The following is a 21,985-nucleotide window of genomic DNA, read 5'->3' as shown; positions in this document are numbered from 1 at the left end:
ACGTTTCTTAGGCGACACGAGCCTGAACTCGCGCTTGTGATGGTAGCACTTATGCGATGTGTTCTTTCATCTCGTTTCTCCCATCATCGTCCCCCATTGCGACCTTCTTTCTTCTCCTCTTCCCCTTCCGTTGCGCAGAGTAGCAGGCCAGATACTCCACTTTCCGGCCGACCTTTCTGCCTTTTGCACTCAATAAACTTCGTTTAAACGTATGTCTTGATGCAAATAATTTCAAAAAGCAAGTAGCAATAGCCAACGCAATTCACTAGTTGCCCTAAGGACTTAAATATTAGTGCGCGTCCCGCAGGCACCTTGTGACGCCCGTGGCGAGTAGTAATCGGTATTGGCAGTTTTTTTTTTGTCGTTTTAGCTTTCTGCCTTTGAGCATTATTTTTCTATTTTATAGAAACACTTAGGTGTACCATGATCAGTTACTCTTCGTTCAAACAACAGCGCCACTATGTATGTATGTATGTATGTATGTATGTATGTATGTATGTATGTATGTATGTATGTATGTATGTATGTATGTATGTATGTATGTATGTATGTATGTATGTATGTATGTATGTATGTATGTATGTATGTACGTACGTATGTACGTATGTACGTACGTACGTACGTATGTATGTATGTATGTATGTATGTATGTATGTATGTATGTATGTATGTATGTATGTATGTATGTATGTCCATAGAATAAAGGACACGGACAGGAGCCTGTCCGTGTTTTTTATTCAGTTGTCCGGGTCTGGTTTTTTGCGCCTAAAACAATTCCTAAAAGCCATGTAACAACTAGCCCGACAGCAGACGTTACTATACCTACATAAATACATACAGACGAATCTTCTACAGTTCGGCACATCGTTAACACCTGCTGAAGATACAGAAGAAAATAGGCTTTACACACAAGGATGATCAATGGAGAGGACTGCATTACGACATGAAGCTGCTGAAGGGGTCAGCACTTCTGAAAAGGATGTTATAGAGAAGCGAAACGTTTAAATTGTAGAGGTCCTAAATCATGGATTTTGTTTATTATTCTTGTGGTAAAATAGGAAACAGACAATATGCCGCTGGAGTGGGCAGGACTCCACGTATGTTTATTTTATATGAGCGTAGATGATTAAAAGTTACAATAGCTATATTCAGTGAACTTTAATGCCTGGCATTATGTTATATATTCGCAGAGTAGTGACAGGACAAGGTGGTGATTCAATGTAGAGCACGAAGGTTAAACCTGTACGAGACATTAGGTGATACGGACAAGGTCAAGTGCTGTGGCTGATTTGTACAAGAAAGGGAAAGAGCTAGTTCAAAAACAAAAACTAGTGAAGACGGAAGCCAGAAACACAGACAAATGAGTAGCAAAAAAACATTGAACAACGCAAGTAAAAACAAGTGATACACAAAGCGAAGTAAAGTAGAATCACAATCGCCTGCCGTACGTGCGTCTTCCCAAAACGTCGAGCTATTTGTCTGATAGGGCAATGGACGGCTTGCTGACGCATATGCTTTGTTCTCGCGCCATTTGAGCCGCTTCAGGTATGATGCACGTCCGATCATCTCGGTGCTTGTAAATAACTCAGGCCCATGTCCCGTACATTGGGGACACGTTGAAGGTCCCCTGGTGGTCAAAATCCGAAGTCCCCCACTACGGCGTGCCCCATAATCAAGTCGTGCTTTTGGCACGTAAAACCCCAGAATTCAATTCAATTCAAAGAACTGCAACAAGGAGCGTAAACATCCGAGCGACTTTTTTTCCCCCTTAAATCTGCAGTGTGGACAAGGGGCTCGCGTACATGGACGTGCGGCCAAGTCACGCAGAATGCTCGTTATTTCAAGTGTGTCGAAAGTAATCAGCAAAGAGGACCATCCCAGAATAGTATCCACGGTTGTCCTCTTGGTTATTGATCAAGTGCACGAAGCTGCTATTTCGTAAAGTCAGCCGTGCTTTCTGGTACACTACTTCATACACGTACGTACATTCGAGGGTCACGTATGTAAAGCGGTACTGACGTTCAATATTCCAGTCTCCTGTTATTGCTGCTGACCGAGTAACCATAATATTGAACGTTGGCTTCGCCACCATGCGGTTTATAATTATCTCAAATTTTATTTAGACCAGAGTAAGCTTCGTTCTGCAAGAGCTGCGATCACGCCAGGATGCTACTCGTATAACAAGTGAACACAGCTGGTATCACGTGAACTAACAAGTCAATTTATTACCAGCGTCGGTGCAGCACGTTCATAAAATATCATTGGACAGTTTTGGAGCCTAGAGCAGTTAATCTTCTTTCTTCTCTAAGCTCAACCGCGATTTGTGTCAGTAGTTTGTCCAAACTTGTGAATACGGTAAAGAACGCGGAAGGAGCGAGGTAACAATAAAATTGTAGGTGAACGACAAGGATTACGGATGTATCGATTAGGTAGCAAACGAGGGATGCGGTTGAATGCAGGGGGAGAATGTGGAACTGGGCAGGCAGTGTTTGTGCATTGACCTGATAGCCGTGGTCTGAAACAGAATGGGTGCCAAAAGAAGAGAAGCGCCATGGAGGCTGGCAAAGAGATAAGTGGCACGATGTGACGCTGGGGAATTTTCAGGCATAGAATGGAGTGGGTCGTCGCAAGACAGGGCTAATTTGAGATCGCTGGGAGAGCATTTCATCCTGCAGTGGACATAAAGTAGGCTGATTACGTTGCAATAACGCCCACGCATGTAACCAGCTATAAGTACAAAATATAATTATTTAATTCATCACTGAAATTCCGCATAAATCATTGCAGTACATATCTCCCTATACGTAATGGCTCTCGTGAGGGCAAGATCGTAGTGCACGACAAAGAGCCGACACTGCCCATTTTCGCGTTCAGTACAATGTACTATCTGCCTGAAAGATTCCCAGTCCAAAGAGGTCACATACGGACTCGGCATGACAGGGATCTAGACACTGACTGATCTCGTCTTAGGATGTAGAGGACTGCATGTTTACTCTTACTCTAATCTTGACTTGAGAGTTATAGACGCTGTTGCGCGTTTGTCTGCCTATTTAGAAGTAAAGGCCCTTAGAAAGAGCCGTGGAAGTTGTTGCAACACGCACGTGCGAATTATTCCACGTTGTTTCAAGCAACTCTCCACCCCCACCCCCATTAAAGTATTAACTAAATGCCGAGGAAAATTTGATATCTCGTACACACAGGCACAAATAGCGATTGCACACAATAGAGTCGTGGTTTTCGACAGGCTGTAAAACAGATCATAATCTGTATTATGTGTCTGCATAGGCTATTGTGTACGGTATACGTGCGTTAAAAAGAAAGGGGGGAGGGGGGGTCAACGCCCCAAAACTGCACTGTGGGTTATGAGGCATAGCGTGGTGGGGACTCTGGATTAATTTTGACCTTCCGGGGTTCTTTAAAGTGCACCCAAAGCCCGGTATACAAGAGGCTTTGCATTCCGCCACCATCAGAATGCGGCCGCGGTGCGGAGGACGGGATCGAACCTGCGACCTCACACTCAGAGTGCAGTGCCATAGCCACTAAGTTAACGCGGTGGGAAGAGTGGGCGGGTGCGCAGTGCATGCACACGCACGCAAGCACAGCATGCATGCGTGTGGCGGGCGTGAGAGAGGCAGAGAGAGGGAGAGAGCACACAGACTGCACACACGGAGAGCACACAGACTGTAGACTCACACGTAGTCGGCGAAAGAGCCATGCAGGCGGCCGTCGGGCCACACGAGAAGACAGACGGTGCGCACGCTGTGGTCCCCGTAGCGGTACGACAGAGTGCGCGAATAGAGCAGCGTGGGCAGCGACAGCAGAGCTGACCCCGACCACACTGCGCACAAGGTTACCACGGCTCGGCGGCGCCGGGGACGGCCGCACAGGGGTCGCACGATGGCGAAGTACCTGCGTAGCATGCAGTGCACACGGCTCAGCACAGCACATCTGGCCCCGCCTCTACAGCGTACATGTATGTCTCAAGGAAAGTGCGTGTTTGTTGACCTGTAAAATGTGTTCGCTGCTAAAGAAACAGTATACTATGTAGTACCCGCACGATACCGCACAACTGCATATTATTAGAACAGTGAATCCTATCCTGACTAATGAAGCACTCGTTGAAGCGCAGGCAATTATTTTTTTAAATGGTAGTTTCGCCCTGAGGCGAAGCGCTCAAAGCGATAGCAGCTGTGTTCGGCAATGCGCTGAAGGCGTCTCACAACGCGGACGCGATGAGGAGCGCTTCCCTCGCTGCCCCGTTGCTGGGGTCGCACCTCGGTATGCTCACAAGAGTACGAAGAGACACCATCGAGGTTTATCAGGGTCCAAAGAAAGGATTTCATAGATTTAGGTTGACGTTCAAGTCTCCGTTCCGCTCAGACCACTGTATGCACCAATGTCGAGAAAGAAAACATCGGCACAACAAGAGCACTATAGTGCGTGTTTGCGGACAACGCCTCATTTCGCAGTCAGCGCCTGCGTCGGTGCCGTGCCTTACTGCAGCAGCTGCGCGACACAAACTGATATTCCCATGTTTGGAATACTGTAGTCGCTTATAGATCTCTTGAATTGCAATATGTTAATTCTCGTATGTCGTGTAAGTGAGGGAATGTGGAAAATAATGTGGCACCGAGGCAAGGCAGCCGCCTGTAAAACAACAAGTCAAGTTTGAAATCCGTGTGCCCATTCTCCGCGCTGCTTTCCCCCTATTTGTAGGCTGCTCCTGCAGGATTGTCTGTACCTACGTGCGTCTAGCTTCGTACGGTATATCTGGAGCCGTAGCTCACATACAACTCACATACGTAGCAGTGCTGGCAGCTATGATCAACGAGTTAATAGGATTCCTGCATCGAAAATCAACCGCTACGTAGCGATCTTGCCTACCTCTCCTGCAAGTAGTACTGGACTAATAACCTTCTTTTTCGTGCGGACCTCCGGCCGAGACCTTGTCGAGTTGAAAGGCACCGAGCTGCGTCGTGTGTTTTGGAATTGCTCACTGAAGTGACAGCCTTGTGAACGTACCAGATGTGCGACGTATGGGCCGTAACTTTCAAGAGTTCAGGATGTGTCAAGAAAGCATTGGCATGTAGCAACACGAGCATTAAGGGCTACCTATACGTGGCTGCCGATACGATGATACAGGACCTGAGTCTAAAGATACGAGATCTGTCCCAAAATTTTGCGTAATATGTTTAAAAGAAATTAATCGAACAAACTTTCGCATACATCAATGTGGTCACCTTTGGAACACTCCACATTGGAAACATTGCACGGTTGCTTTTTTTAAATGAAAATAAAAGAAAGAGACGTAGTCACCTTATAATGGTGACGACTACTCCTTTTTGCTTAGCGTAAACAACAATATAAGAAATATATGCGAGAAAATTAAAAGAAACCACGTCGTAGGGTAAGAAAGCCACAGCACACAGTCTTATAGACCCATGAATAGTCCTCCTTTTCTATCATTACTGGAAGCACCCTTGGAAGCACCCTTTCCGTTAAGCGTACAGCGGCGATGGGCTTTCCTTTTGAATTGACGAGGTTTATCAGGGTCTAAAGAAAGGATTTTATAGATTTAGGTTGACGTTCAAGTATCCGTTCCGCTCAGACCACTGTATGCACCAATGTCGAGAAAGAAAACATTGCTCCTAATTACCATCTTGCATTTGGGGGGTGGGGTCTCGGGGGGCATTGCCGCGCAGTGATGGGATTCCGCACGAAAACATCACGCACTATCAACGCAGAGTGCACAAAGGCATCGTCGCAGCGCAGCATCTAGCCAAGTTTCGTCACCGGTGACGACACTTTGCAAGAATTTATACCGGATGCTTAAGCTTTTCAATCAATGCGACATTATTGTAGGCACAGCTTTTGCTCAGAAATCAGCAGTGCCGGCACCATCCTTACGCAAGCATTTTTCATTTCCAAACTTTCAGTCAAAATCCGATGAACGGATGACTTTCGCACACCAATTGCTTCCGCTATCATTTTAAGTCATTGGGTGGTCACTGAGAACAAGAGAAGAGGCACAATCGATGCTCACGACAGCCCTCCCGCTCGTGGAGGGGCGTCCTGATCTTCTTTCGTGAGCTTCACGGCCTTCCCGAAAACGCTGAACTTACTATAACACAACTCTTCTTTTTTTTAGGGCATGATTTGCATAGGCCATTTGCAACATTTGATGAATTTCTGCACCATTCTTGGCTAATTTTACAAGACATTTGATAATGATGCTTTGTTACGTCTGTTCTGCGGTGTCCATTTCTACAAAAACTGAGAATGGTTTCACAAGAAAGGGCACACATAAAATTCTGCATACCCGCCGTTGTGGCGCAGTGGCTTTGGTGTTGCGCTGCTAAGCCCGCGGGCACGGGATCAATTTCTGGCCGCGGCAGCCACATTTCGATCGGAGCGAATTGCGAAAACACCTGCCTAAGGTGAAGGATTCAAAGTGTTCAGAACCCGGGTTCGACGACGCACTTAGTCAACAAGATCCGTGGTGTCATGGTACTGGCCACAGCGTTGGGAATGTCGTGTTCCTCGCAGCTGGCGCCATTGCACCCGCTACTGACAATGGCAAGTGTTGTTGTCAAGCTGAGAGTAGGAAGTTTCTGCACGTGGCTCAATTCGCTAAGTGGTTGGAACGCTTCGGCTAGGTGCATATTGTTTCTACTTAAGTCTGGACTTTACTTGTTATAACAGTGCGTCTGAAAATTAAGAAAAGAAGAGAAAAACTGTTCTACCTAAAAAAAACTAGCATTAGACACTTTGTTATGATAAACTTTTATTATGAGACTTCACATTACTATTTTCTCCCTCGCATTTTACTTATGGTTACGCTGAGCAACGACGATGCGAGGAACCGACACACACAGAGCGACTGAAAAAGGACCGCAACAAATCCAATCAAGTAGCGATTTAGACAGTAGGCGTTAGGCGGTCACGAACAGCAACACGTCTTGCTACTGCATTACGCTGTGGATAGCATCAGATGCATACCTCGTACAGCTGATGCCGAACTGGCTTATCGGCTGTGGTGTTGCACAGTTAAGCATGAGGTCGCGGGATTGAATCTCGGCCGCGGCGGTTGCATTTTAATGGGGGCGAAATGCAAAAAATGCCCGTGTATTGGGGGCACGGTGAAAATTACCAGGTGGTCGAAATTTCCGGTGTCCTCCACTACGGCGTATCTCATAATCATATTGCGGTTTTGGCATGTAGAACACCATAATTTAGTAGTTTTTTTTCCTTAGCGCGCGCTCATTACAGTGAACCAAAGATCTGTAAGCACGGTGGTATGCATCTGGCGGTGGCGAATTAAAGAGTGCGGAGGCTGGAAGCTAATGAATCACAGCAACTTCATTTCTCTTCCTCAGAGAAACGCGGGATTCCTCAAGGATAGCAATATTCGATGCAAATCTCCTCTGGCATGTATTTCAGTGTAACATCAATCGCTGTTAGCGTCGCAGTTGTCGATGAGGCTGGATGCGGTAGGGGATATACTCGTCGTATTTCAGTCGAAGCTAAGAAAAGACAGGTTGATAACTTTTGACTCGTTTCATTTCCATAATACAATTCCACATTCTAGCATGGGCTTTAAGGCCCCGAAATTGCACAGCGGTTTATGAGCGACGTCGCGTAGTGGAGGGGGGCACTGGATTAATTATGACCACCTTGGTATCTTTTACGGGCCCCCAAAGCAAACCACACGAGCGTTTTTGCATTCTTCCTGCGTGGAAATGCGGACGGGAATATAATCCGCTACCTTGTGCTCAACAGCACAACGCCGAGTCACTGGTTTTATTTCGAGAGTAAGAAAACACGAAAGCATGTGCATAGGCACGCAACGTGTGCGCGTACGAAGCAACCATCGGTCAATACCTGCGACCTTGACATTGACTCCGTTTTGATCAAAACGGAGCCTAATGAAAGCACTTCCGCGAACCTGCCTTGGCGTATGTGTTAGAAGAAATACATCTTTCCCCATGCAAGTTCCGCCGTGTCTGATCAGAGCCCACCTCGGGAAATGTTATAACACCCCTCCTGCTTGATTGCCAGCATGATGACAGTTCAACTGCCGTGCTTACTACTACCTGAAAGCTTTGGACTAGGGAGCGTATCACGAATACCCGCCGCATGACATATTACGAGCGCTGGTCGTAAGTTTGGTTGTCGAACCTTTAACAAAAGCGGTTTTTTTAGCAAACAAATAATCGTGAGGTGACTGCAGATATGACAAGTACTAGATGAGAGGTACCTCATATCATTTTTCTTCTCTCTCTTTGTTTTCTTTTTTATTTTTGTTTTTGCATACGTTGCAATGAATGTTGTTGTTGTTACTATGCAACTTTCACACGTGGACTGCTCTACAAATGCATATGTACAGATTGTTTGCGTGCCTTGCCGGATGAGAGGGTTCAAAAGTTGATTACTTGTGAATATTGAGCAAACGAGAGGAAAGGTAGAACTCGCAGCCGTTTCAACTCAAATAAAAAGTGATGGCGTTGAACATATGCGATAAAGAAACTGCGAGCGTGTCTTCAGTGCTTGAACATGGTCCAGACATTTTTGTTACTTTTATATTGCATCCCGTGTATGTATGTATGTATGTATCCTCCTCAGACCCGAGAAGAAAGTTCGGTTAGAAAGTGTTTATTTCCTATATGATGTTTCCAGTTGTAACACGCAGAACAGAAATTAACCGCAATTTCAGTCATAGCGACCTCGAGCTGTGTGATAATGCATGTCCCCCTACAGGGACATCTGGGTCTCTATATATATATTGGCTGTGCACTGGGACACCACTCAGAGGAGGAAGAAACTGCAAAACTTTATTGATATTTAGAAATGAGCAGTAAAATGCAACTGTGAAGTCAGGCGTGAAAATTGTAGAAGCAATTTCTGCCAACTTCAATGCAGAGGTAGACGTTGCACTGGGTGCATCGGTGGCGTGTTTTCATCCCGCAACCTGCGTTGCGGCATCTTTGTCCGCTTGCGAGATCATCTTTGAGTGGTAGGTGAAGAGCCCCTTGTTTTCGGTATGTTCGCGAGAGAAGAGCATTTGGTCGCTTTCTGGGTTGGATGTCGATTTCGTCTTCATCCGAATGTACTTGTTCCATGTTTCCACAAATCAGCGCCTCCGCAAAATACATCTTCAAATCAAGGTAGCCCGAGGTATTCTTCCTCGGCAGCCCCATGGCGTTTTTGTCCACTCTGTACTGAAGCCACCCGTAGACGCAAGCAAGGTCTGACATGTCCAAAATGGTACGAAGCGTCCACCGATTCGTTCGGCTTCTCTGCGCGTACAGAGCTAGCATTCTATCAGGTAGGTCGACTCCTCCCATTTTGTCATTGTAATTTTTGATCAACAAGAATACTGACTTATATTTTAGCTTCCGGATGTGTACTGAAAAGATCTTAGTACACGAAACCAATCAAGAACTGTCAGCACTGAGACCCAGCGTCCCTGTACAGGGACATTTCATTAAGTGCGAAGCGCGGGACAGAAAACAGTGTATTTTCGCAAGGAACACCACTTAAAATGTTCTCTCAACCATAAAAATTCTAAAAACATAGCATAAGGCGTCCATATGGCGTGTTATCAATGATCAAAATGTTCTTAAGTCGCCATCGTGAGTAAAACGTGCTCGTGCAGATTGCAGCCATGCTGTCTTCTCGACGAAGCAAACAAACTCTCCCCGCTCTTCACAGATGGCGCTACAATGCTTGTCCTCCGACAGGGACACCAGTTCTCTGTTCTATAAAAGCTCAGTCTTAAGTCACAGTCTGAGAACCAATGTCCCCGTACAGGGACGTGGGGTCTGAAGAGGGTATGTATGTATGTATGTATGTATGTATGTATGTATGTATGTATGTATGTATGTATGTATGTATGTATGTATGTATGTATGTATGTATGTATGTATGTATGTATGTATGTATGTATGTATGTATGTATGTATGGCACAATCATCGCATGTGCACTGTGGCTGTCGCGACATTCTGAAGAATAGATCACTATTACAATGCGAATTCTTCCACCAAATGGCAGGCAGCCACGTTAGCATATCGCTTCAAACTTTTACCCTGGCAGGTCATTGTTACCCCCCCCCCCCAATCGTATGAAAAATTATATGATTGCTCTGGCATCTGAACTTCTCTTTTTGGTTCCTTTGCTTTCTGAAGTTACTTTAGATCTTTCCCTAAAACTTAGCAGTTAAAGTAGTGGAGGGAAAGAATTGGATCTGACATCGAAAAGTTAAACCGACAGAAGCTGCTGATGCTGACTAGAAGTTTGAAACAAGGGCAAGCGAATTGGTGAAACGTGAGTTGCCATAAGCTCCAGTACAAGGGCCGACACTGAGCAAGTGCGTTCTCGCCCTGCGCCCCCCCCCCCCACTTCGGATTTTCGTCATAATAGCCAAGTCCGAGAATCTCCTAACTAGATTCCCAAGGACGGGGTCCTCAGTGCTTGTCGTAGCACGTCGCCATTGTTTTCTCGAAAAACAAAGCCGGTTTTTGGTAGCTAAAAAAAGGTTTCGCCTTGGAACAACAATAGCGGGCCCTCTATATGCTCAGAATCACTGCGCAAAAGAAGGTTCAAAAGACAGCATTCGTTCATTTATCTGAATGTGGGGAAAAAAAACGTGGTGAGAACTCTAGCAACAGCAATATATATATATATATATATATATATATATATATATATATATATATATATATATATATATATATATATATATATATATATATATATATATATATATATATATGTATATATATATATATATATATATATATATATATATATATATATATATATATATATATATATATATATATAGAGAGAGAGAGAGAGAGAGAGAGAAGGGGTCGATTTGTTTTCGTGCCAACCATTGTAAGGGCTTCGCTTCATTCTGTTCAGCGTAATCTCGGCTCCTCTTTCTCCTAAAAACGAAGCCACGTGCCGCCTCTTTCTGGATTTCGCCTCGCAATATTAGCCGGAACAAACAATCGGAAAGGATCCCTCACCCAGGCAATAGCCGTATATTGTTTCCTTTCTTACGGCTCTTGCTCTCGCGTCGAAAAGCCATGGTTCGAACATGGTAGGACTTCGACAGCTGAGCGGCAGGAGCGGATTGTGTGTGGGAATATTAAGAAAACACCAAACTCAAGGGCCACTGACCCCCTTATACTTTTGGTGTTCGCAGACTGCCCAGCAAAGACTGCGCTCTCTTGCTCAAGCTGGTTTCGTGCGGGATACAACACGCGATGCCGAAGGGATTACCGACAGTGTTCCGAGCATTCGATTAAACCCCACGCCTTTCGTGCGCGAAAGAGATGCTAAAACGATTGCCATTCAGAATAAAGAGAAAATTCGCTTTTGTCCTGTTGTCTGGCATTTGATAGTGGTTTATTCGGCAGGGTAGTAACACAACCGCGCAGTTATAAACAACAGTGCTGATTAGATTCAACTAGATATAGTATAGTACTGCTAACTATTGTAGATTTATTGAATGACATGTTCTGTTCTGTAACGAAATTGTAATGTCCGGACTAACGACGACATCGCGCCTTACTTGCCGCTATTTGGCTGTCGGTATACTACTAAATGAGGACTGTGCCGTCACAAAAAATGGATAACCACATTCACTCAACAACATCAGGAACGTGCGCATCAAGTTTCGTCGGCAAGCACCCGGATGAACAAGAGCTAGAAAATTAGAGTTCACCACGACCATTCCGTCTGAAACAAACCAGATTCCCGCAGTTCTAACACGGTGCAAGCGAAATGAAGTACGCGAAAAATAATCTTCGGCGGCAAAGACAAACAGGTTTATCATATGGCCTTTCTCTGAGAAAAGCGTGCAGCGTTATGTAATCCATACCTGGCACCGTCTATTGAGAGCCGATATTGATATATCTGTTCTTGCGCAAAAACGATTTTTTATTCGTCGGCTCTTTTGAGAGGCTGATTGACTGAGCGACCAACCGACCGACTGAACGACGGGCTGGCTGGCTGATAGATTCATACAGCCATTCTTTTGTTTTTTAATAATAATCATTTTTGGAGTTTTACGTGCCAAAACCCCGATCTGATTATGAGGCCCACCGTGGGGGGGGGGGGGGGGAGGTTCCAGATTAATTGCACCCAATGCACGGTACACGGGCGTTATGGCAATTTGCCCCCATCCTTCTTATTGTTCGTATTTTTGTGTATCTGTATGGTTAGCTCTGGCAGCACTCACAATTGTGTCGGCGAGCGAATAGGCGACATTGTAGTTAGGTGTCGTATGGTCCGAGAAACTATAGCCTGCCTACTTCAATAAGCTACGTTTCTTGGACAGTGACTGCGAGGAATCGCTTTACTTCAACCGTTCTCGCGTGCCGTGTCTGTATCTGCGAATGTATAGCATTGAATGTTGGCTGACAAAGGATGTCAATGAGCGCAACTGCGGTCTTCCCAATAAAACAATACATCACGACATAAAAACCTATTCCTACAACGTCAGCTCGCAGATACCTCTAAAGCACACAGACCTCTCATTATATATCAAGCATACCATTCTATGGCTTCTTTGATTTTCTATAATTTTTCTTATATTTGTACTTCGCCCTTCTTGAGCCATTCAGTATGTGTCACTGAATATGGGCCCATTGTTGGCTAATTCTCCACAATGGGTGTTTGCAAATGCGGCACAAGGGGCCCATATAAAATACATTTTATATGGGCCGTGCTTTCTCTGCATACACACCTCCCATTCTTTCCTTCACAACTATCATTTATTGCTTACGTCCTCGTGACGTCACTGCGTCGACGTCTCACACTGTGTAGTCGTCTGAATTGATGATACATTGTTAACGGTGTAGCGCTTATACAACAACATTTTGCAAAATGAAAGTTATGACTAGTGCGATTCAAAAACATTGCATGTGGTTACACGTTTCATTGGATGGAAATAAATAATATTGCATGCATCGTGTATGGTTGTATAGCGCTTAATTAATCGCTTGGCCAGAGCTCCGTTTCGCATAAATTCAACGTCTGTGTAGGATATGCGTAACTTTTTTTTTTTGCCGCTCTTCTCCACACAGCGGATACAGAGACAGTCACTGACGACCGCGCTAGCTCGCTTCCGCGACGACACATTTCGGAGTGTAATTTTATCATGTGGGTCTCGTCAATCCTCGCAGCGGTTCTCGCAGTGGTGAAAGCGCTGCTGCACCTCCTGAGGTAAGCCCATGCAAGCGGGTCTGAATCTACGCAGTGCTCTCTTTCGAACGCGTGTTTTGATTCTGTACTTCCTCTCGTTCCCCTCCTCTTCATACAGTTCTCCGTCCCCTTTCTCTCCTGCATGCAGGGAAGGAAGTGTAGTTTCTTGTCAAAAAAACAAACAAACGTTGCCGTAGATACGGTAGTTATATTGATGGACACCGAGAGCCACATTCACAGAACCTGTGTTAGGTAAGAGAGTTTGTTCACCTGGCGTTATCAGCGGGCCTGCAATATGTTGCAGCCGGATTGACCCCGACGAACTAAGAATTCGAGTACTCGATCAGCATGAAAAGCCTGACATCTACATATGGTGGAGAACTGGACAGGTCTATTCTAATTCCGGTTGCTACTCCCTTCCTTCCCTCTTCACTTAGCTCACTCAGGTCACTGTGTGCATGAGCGTGCATGTTTCGATTCGCGTAGCGGCCTCAAATGGGCATCCAGGCGGCGCATAAGCGTACAACGCCCCGTTTCGCAAAGCCTCTTCGCATTAAAGAAACACTCGTGGTCTCTTTATGTCATGCTATATTTTCATCTTATTTTTGTTTCAAGAAGACAACTCAGGCTATGAAAAGGGAGCAGCGAGAGCACATAAACGCTAAGAGTCATTTGCCCTGGCATCTCGTTTTTTAAGAAGAAACTGGAGAGGAAATGCTCCCTACTCACGGTCGCCGGTGCAGCGATGGTAACGAGGCAGGGCGGGTGAAGACTGCGTGAATCAGGCCTCATACAGCACGGGAGTGCGAGACAGAGCAGTGCGAAACGATGTGGGCTTCGATATAGCGCACGCCCCTTTCACCGGCTGGTGGCGTCGCCTACTCCCACCGCAGCTACCTAACAAGGGTGGTAAAGGCCGACCAAATGAAGAGAACCCTCTAGTTGAGATTCTCGTTATTTCTGCGCGAACTTGCCACGTGCTCAGTGCCCTTCCACTGATCTCCTTTTTTTCTCTTGCTAGAACTCCATATATATATATATATATATATATATATATATATATATATATATATATATATATATATATATATATATATATACAGGGGTCGGCCAGTCCGGGTGCATCAGCGTGATAGCGTTTCACTGTGCACTGCTAATATCAATACCCCTGACCGATATATTGTGGGACGCTAGCGGTAAGGCCGTTACACCATCATGTCTTGTATTATCATGACTGGTCGAGACCATGGACAAAATAGATAAAGCCACGTTCGCGTGCCGTGCTAAAATCCTAATGAAGTGTACAAAGAAAGACAACATGAAATTAAGTACAGCATGAAATACCATATTGTACAGTTGTGTTGCCTTCCTCTGTACTTTAAGTGTTGTGAAACAGAAGAACAGTAAGCGCACGCCATCGAGCATTTATCCCAAAGCCTTTTGAGAATCGTTGTGAGAACTGAAAGTCGGGCTATAGTGTATGTTGGCTCATTATTAACTGCAGCGCGACATAAAGACAACGGACAGATTAGAAATGAACACTGCACTGTTTACTCTCAACGGAATTTTATTTGTGCCCTGTGCGTTCACTTCGTTTCTGTACATTGTCGTCCTGTCACGTATTAGTAAATAATGAATCGCCAAAATCAATATATTCAACACAACTGTGACAGTGGCGCACATAGAGGTAGGCGCCCACCCACCTGTGGACGCTCATGGCGGTTACGGTGAAGGACGATGAAGCGAGGGTCAGGTTGGCCAGGAAGTTGCTGAAGACGCAGTAGGGCAGACCGAAGGCCCAGTGGCTTTCCAGCATGTACACCAGGTTAAATACGACGTTGAAGGTGGCCGTCATCGCGTCCGCCAGCGACAGGTTCACCAGGAAGCAATTGGTCGTGGTACGCATGCTACGGTGCGCTAGCACGGCCCACACGACCACAGCGTTGCCGAGCACCGCTACTGCCACTACGGAGCCGAAGAGCAGCGCGTACAGCAGCTGTGTCCACCACGCCAGCACCCACTGACGCTGGCCGCCAACCTCGACCACGGGAGCCTCCGACAGCCACTGAGACTCGTTCGTCATGCCCAGTGCTCAGCCTCCCTGGCCGCAGGGATTCACGGAGCCTTTGCCACTGCATAGGCGCCGTCAGTGGCTTGGAGCTAGCGTAACTGACGGGAACGGAACGACTGCGTCAGTGGGGTGATGTTATTGGCCCTATACGGTTTCGGACAGATGCAATAGCGCTCGGTCGTTGGTGTTTCAGCGCGCGTCGAAAGTGGAGAGCGGCATTAAAGGGCCACTAAGGAGAAAAGCAGGTTCGGCGGCATTAGCGAATTATACCCATCCACGCAACCAGAAAAGAAGAAAGAAAACGCAACTCTTACCGTGAGCAGAGAAGCCAGAAAGGTAACGAAAGAGGCCCTGATATTCTCACTTGCCGTGACGTCATGAATGTCAATAGCGTCTGCTAGTTAACTTTTCCTTATCGGTAGAGTTGGGCCATGGTGTATTCTAATTCAGCCAAAGAACCAACTTAGCAAATTTCTAGTACTCTTACTGAGCCGCAGGCGATCCAAGTATGACAAGCTGCGTTGGAATCCGGGACGTCACACCGACGTACCGGTGCTGCTTGGGTTTCGACGCAAAATTCGAATAATGGAATTTCGCCCTTCATTTTATCTGGTAAAAAGGGTCTATTACTGCGACATAAACAGAAATAAATATTTGAAAGTATACCTTATTAGTCTAAACTGATTGAGTACTTCTCTTTAGACTCTTTACCGCTGAGTCTTTTCATCATCTTCTCAGGGGTCACTCTATTCCAGATGTGCCAAAACATGTCGTTCGACCATCTAAGAATTTTTGGTAAAAAATTATGGCGTGTAGTGTCGCTGAAAGTGTCCCAGTGTAGTGTCGCTGAAAAATAAATTCTTATGTGGCGTCTTTCCTAAATTTGCTTAAGCCCCATTCCAAGTTAAGGAGGCCGCAGGTGAGGCTGCTACTTTGTCTCACGTGCTTCTGGAGTACGGGTCGTTGGGCCCGAATTTTCAACAAGGAAGAGTGGGACGCGCTCCTGCGAAGACCCGTCTGAAGACCAAATACTGGTTGTCCAGCGCGCCCGCGATCGGGCCGGCAGGCTAGACCTGTCGGTCCCGTCGTGGGATTAGCGGGATCACGTTTTGCTGGGCCCGATGAAAGTTTATTCACACACTCACTCACTTAAGCACCTGGGACATGGTTCTGCTAGAAGATTAGTATGAAAGTTATATTTATTTAATTATTTGTTTTATTTGTTTCCACAAGCAAGGAGGTACATGGTTGTGGCGCCAAAACAAGGGGGGGGGGGGCAGCTGCATAGAAAGCAGCTTGACTGACCCAGGTTCCGTTTAATGGCAGCAGCAGGGCAGGGGGAAACGTGTTAAGGAAAAAAAGAGGAGATAGAAAAGAGAACAAAAAGCAAGAACACCAAGGGCAAAATTGACAAAGTACAACCGCGCACAGTCAAGATCGCAGAAACACTTCATGCAGATTTTTTGCGGAACAAGTGAGCACATCGATATTGCATCTGGTGAGATCATTGAGTAAACTGGGCAGCCAGTGTCATAACATTTGCTGGCCATAATTAGTACGAAGTTCAGGAACACACCAAGTCTCAGGAGCTCGAGTTGTGTAAGGGGTTTCTCGCTTTGTGAGATTAGCGAGAGAGCTGAGGGCGCCAATATTTGTTTCTTTTTTTTTTTTGCAGCAGTTGGTCGTATCGGTGTGTATAGCTGTACAACTTCACCTGCTGAACCGAGAAAGGTTCGAATTGAACATCTAGTGGTGTTTATTGGCAATTTCAGCAATAAAAAGTGCTTTAAGAGTCCAAAATATTGACAAAAATTTGCCATATTGACCATATTAATTGGCAACATTACTATTGATTTGTTCATTGTCATTATTTTGACTTGAATGTCTAAGATTTTTACCTTACAGTGAAAAAACTCTTGCGCCAATACGTCGCACTAATTTTCGGAGGGATGGGGGACCTGGCCAACAAAACAAAATTCGCTTTTGGTCAACTTTCAGCCTCGATGTAAGCAACGAGGTGCTTCACGTAAAGGTGACTTAAGCGGTGACTTACTTAAGCGAAATAGGCCTTTTTGAATTCGGCCCCTGAACAACGCTCGGAGCAGTTCCGTGCCACCACTTCATCAATGGTTGTCGTGCAGCTGGCCGTCGGCACGTGAAGCGTATGACTGTAATACGAATTTCCTGAGCACCTCAGGGCTTTGTTGCTCATGCACAATGGACAAGGAAAGAAGCTACGAAACAAGCGATGTGTCGCCGCTTCTTTCCTTGTACCTCGCGTGGCGCACTTCCAATGCGTTGCTTAACCAGAGGGGAGACGATTGCTCGTACATAATAGGTCAATCACGGAGCCGAACGCTTCAACTTACAGCCTCCGTTTGCTAGAGGCTGCGCTAGAATAGCCGTTGCACCACTAATTCCACAATTATCCATGGGAAATACGTTGCGCTGTCGATGCTTATGCTGCAGCTGGTCGCACTTACGACGGGCAGCAACATCCCCTCAAAAGGACTGTGACAACCTTCAGCCCCATTTCATTACGGTTCTTGCAGACCAAACAAACCTCCACGAGAAAAAAATTCACCTAACATGCTAAGCTTACTTCCCCAAGTAATCTATATAAAGCGCGACTCGGTTTGTCGAAAACCAAAGAATCAACCTTCACAGTGGTTCGTATTGAATAGACTAGGCCCCCTTCGAAGCTCAAGCTGTAATGTGTATCGAAATTGCACCAAGTGCATTGTTAGAGTTTTACCTCGACAAACTTCATTCCCTATTAGCCTGACATGCAAATAACCCAGTATAACCCATTTTATACTGTATCTGAGTAGATTATTTGCCTCCAACCAAACTACCCTTCTTTGACAGCCGCGGAATTGGGCTCTCTCAGAGCTGTATAGCCAACGCGAACTCAAGGCCACACTCATTAGTTTGATCCTAGGTAGTTTAGTTGCGGTGAAAAAGTGTCGAACTCAGTGCAATAGAGAACGTTTATTTTATTATACCAAGGGAGATTTTTCGAGCTCCATGAATTATCTGCAAAATATTTCGCTCGACGTCGATGGACTAAATAGAAACAGACCAAGTGCTTCATCACAGTTCTGCGCATTGTCGTTTCTTTCTTAAATGATGGACAGTACGAAATTAACATTATTTATTTATTTATTTATTTATTTATTTATTTATTTATTTATTTATTTATTTATTTGGTGTTCAGTACAACAATTTGGGCGTTTACTATGTACATATGAGCAGATTATCACGCCCTTATAATGTCCTTTGTCGTCTGCTTCGTTAGCTGAGTGATATATAAGTTCGCCTGAGGGCTTCACTTCGAAAAAGAAAGACCCTTGTCTCATTCATATCCAATAATCTGGAAGAGCAAGCTGTCCTGAAGCTTTCGACACATTGTAGATATCTTTCGTACTTTCGCATGCGTCGGATCCAGTAACGTCGCATTCTATAGCAGAAAGACGGTCATAGGCTGAAACAATGGCGGTCTCTGCAGATAGAAGGGCAATACCTACAAATTCCACTGATCTGGCGCAAGTAAATCCGCGTCATGTTTGTAGACAAAAACAAGCGTCAGATAACGAGCAAGGCAAGAAGAAAGTGCGTGGCGTTTTCACGCGATCAACTGCAAACGAATCCGTAGAACAGGCCGCAGACGTCTTCGCTTACAAAGTAGGCATGCTTAACGTTAAGTTCCACGCGGAGTGAACTCGCGTGTTGGGAAAGTGCATTGGTTAAGAAGTGCACCGGTTAAGAAGTGCCCCCATGTTCCCCTCCTGCCCTGCCACCAGCGACCAGAAAACAACTTTTTCGCGAATTCCATGTTCCAGGAAAATGCTGTCAGTATAGCCACACTTCACAGCCTGCGTTTGTCAAAGCCTTCAAGTTTTGAAGACAATGTCTGCAGAGAAAGGACCGCAAGATGACCAACTGCCGCAGCTCACTTACCGAATGCCGTCTGCGTACTTACCGAATTCAAGCGCAGGGGTTTCCCGGTAAAAAATCGCTGCACAACTAGTGGCAAACGGTGTGCCTCGTACCTGTTGTCGCCGCCCGGAACCCGCGAGTCACAGAAGCAGATAGAAAATCAAATGCTCTTGGCGACCATCGGCAGCATCAGTAGTAACAGCTAAAGTTGTCGGCGCAAAAGTCCCGGCTCCGAAACGACCACAGCTGATTCGCGGCCGCATCCCATTCGCAGAGACCGCGCGCGTGAACCGCGTCCCAAGCTCGCCGGCGATCGACCGGGCCGGAGCCCCAACCGCGAGCAGAGAGCTCCGAAGAAGCCGTGACGTATGGCTGCTTCCCGTGACGTAGAGCACTTTGCAGCAAGCTCTCACCCTTCACCGCAATCGCTGCGAGGGGGAAGCAAAATTATTGCGCCTTCAAGAAGCTTCGCTCGGTGTGGTGGACGTGGACGCTGTAGACGCCTCGCGGGATGCAACTCGCAAATGCACAGCGCCTGCCAGTTCTCCTCTATGGGAGCGGAATTCGAGTCATTTAGGGACGGCGAATAATATAGAAAAGAGCAACCAAACAAGATTCGGCCTCGTCGCACAACGCTTTCAAAATGTTTCTGGAATTCGAAAGTTTTTCGTCCGCGCGTGTCGAGCTCCCGTTTCTCTACGGCGCTCGAACGGGTTGGCGAGTCTCCAACGTTTCAAAATGATTACGTGCACACTGTTATTAAATTGAAACCGAGTTTTGTCCCTTCACTGTTGCAATCGCGTTGTCTACAAATGTATACTTTATTACTTTTTCGCGTAGCGTAGACACTATCTCGATAGGCGGAGTGGGGCCAAACAAAACACGGGTCAGTGAAGTTGAAAAGTCCCGATGGGGCAAGCAAATTGCGAGCGTAAGTCGGTTGTTTTCAGAAAATTGCGAGAAAAAAATAAGTAGTTGGCGGAAACTGACTCTTCTGTTGCTATAAGTATGTCATATATAGAATGCAATACATATATATATATATATATATATATATATATATATATATATATATATATATATACGAGCAGAAAGTTGAATAACCCAGGAGCCCGATTTGTTCTCATAGTGATACATAAATACCTCAAAAGTGGTTGGGAAAACGGCGCCGCGGTAACTCAATTGGTAGAGCATCGCACGCGTAACGCGAAGCCGTGGGATCATTCCCCGCTTGCGGGAAGTTCTTTTCATTCCCTTTCAATTCCATTAATTTATCGTTTCTTTAATTGAAATAGTAAGTACAAGTAGTTTCCCCTGTGTTGGCCTTGGTTTCTTTGTGGGTTTCGTATTATACACGCACGCACACACACACACACACACACACACACACACACACACACACACACACACACACACACACACACACACACACACACACACACACATATATATATATATATATATCGTAAGAAGCCAACAAACACTGACACCAAAGACCACATAGGGGAAATTACTTGTGCTTTATGAATTAAATAAAGAAACGATAAATTAATGTAAATTTCTAATGACATGCGAAGGTTGTGGGTTCGGTTTCCACCTGCAGCAAGTTGTTTTTTTTCATTCACTTTAATTTACATTAATTTATCGTTTGTTTATTTCATTTATTAAGCACAAGTAATTTCCCCTATGTTGTCCTTGGTCTCAGTGTTTGTTGGCTTCTTATGATATGACTAATAAAAATCGGGCCCCTCGGTTAACCCCCTGTCTTCTCCTTTAATACATAACGAGGATCTCGAATCCGGCAACATTGATGCCTTCAGGTAGCTTATGTGGGTTTATTGACCAGTTGCCTTTGCCCAAAAAGATCACGTCCTCGTGACCCCTGCGGCAAAAAGGACGTTCCACGTCCGCCTCCAAGGTCTGTAAGGGCCGATTTACGCTCAAACCGCCCATGGCCGCACGCCGCATCGCAAGCTAGCGGTCCGCCAGTAATGGCCGACGTGACGTCACGATAGGCGGTCGTGAACTTTTGCCTCCGTGCGGCAACCGCACAAACATGGCGCTGGTTCGAAGCGAAGCGGAGCGCGAGGCCTACAACCCTAGGCTGCAGCGGCAGTTTGTTTTTTGCGTGGTTTACTGTGATCATTCCAAGAGCTATTCAGCACCTTCAAAGCTATTTGTCTAACGCAACAAGCAGCTGTGCTCTTCCTGACCGTCTTCAGTACGTGCGATCGCCAGAAGAAACAGACGGATGTGTGTTGTGTTTACGCGAGGGTCGGAAGGAATGAAGCCGCCGACTTCGTGTGTTTTAGGCCGTTTTAGGCCGTGTGTTTTTTTTTATGTGCATTAAAAAACGCGAAGGCCATCGCATACACCTGAATTACACCTGCACTAGTTCGATACGCGCCAAAATCAAGATTGCGGTCACCCACCTCAGCATATGGTGTTCGTAGGTGTTGTGTGCGCGCGCTTCATCGATACGAAGATTGCAAGTTTGTGCAGTGCTGGTTTGTGTTTCAGAAGTGATGACATGATGTGTAGCGATGAGCTTCATTATCGTCTCATCGCAGGCGTTCGTAATGTTCTGTTTGTGTCTTGCTTCGTGTGAGATGTTTTGCCGGCTGCGATGCGCATTGGTGACCGCGAACACGTGCAGAATGTTCGAACGCTAGGGTTCTTACTTTTACGAAGCGTAAGTGTACTGTGATATGTACTTGCAATGTGTCGCAGTGGTGCTAGGCGAATAAGTGTTCGTTTCATGC

General features: G+C 45.8%; 1 protein-coding gene across 3 annotated transcripts in view; it reads right to left on the bottom strand.

Annotated features, from left to right (window-relative positions):
- LOC135905742 (tachykinin-like peptides receptor 86C) overlaps positions 1-21,985 on the bottom strand; it is a 108,930-nt gene that overhangs the window by 38,836 nt on the left and 48,109 nt on the right. For 2 of the 3 annotated variants that reach the window (XM_070533940.1, XM_065436757.1), the window contains exons 2-3: positions 14,917-15,345; positions 3,694-3,909 (exon numbers count right to left, since the gene is read on the bottom strand). In XM_070533940.1, coding sequence (XP_070390041.1) covers positions 3,694-3,909; positions 14,917-15,296 — 596 coding nt within the window. In that variant the 5' untranslated portion in view covers positions 15,297-15,345. The remainder of the gene's footprint in view (positions 1-3,693; positions 3,910-14,916; positions 15,346-21,985) is intronic. The other variant, XM_065436758.1, reaches the window with a different exon arrangement.

This window comes from Dermacentor albipictus, chromosome 1 (assembly GCF_038994185.2).
Source record: "Dermacentor albipictus isolate Rhodes 1998 colony chromosome 1, USDA_Dalb.pri_finalv2, whole genome shotgun sequence".
NCBI lineage: Eukaryota > Metazoa > Arthropoda > Arachnida > Ixodida > Ixodidae > Dermacentor > Dermacentor albipictus.
The sequence above is the reverse complement of the archived record's forward strand: the minus strand, read 5'-3'. Positions and strand labels throughout refer to the sequence as shown.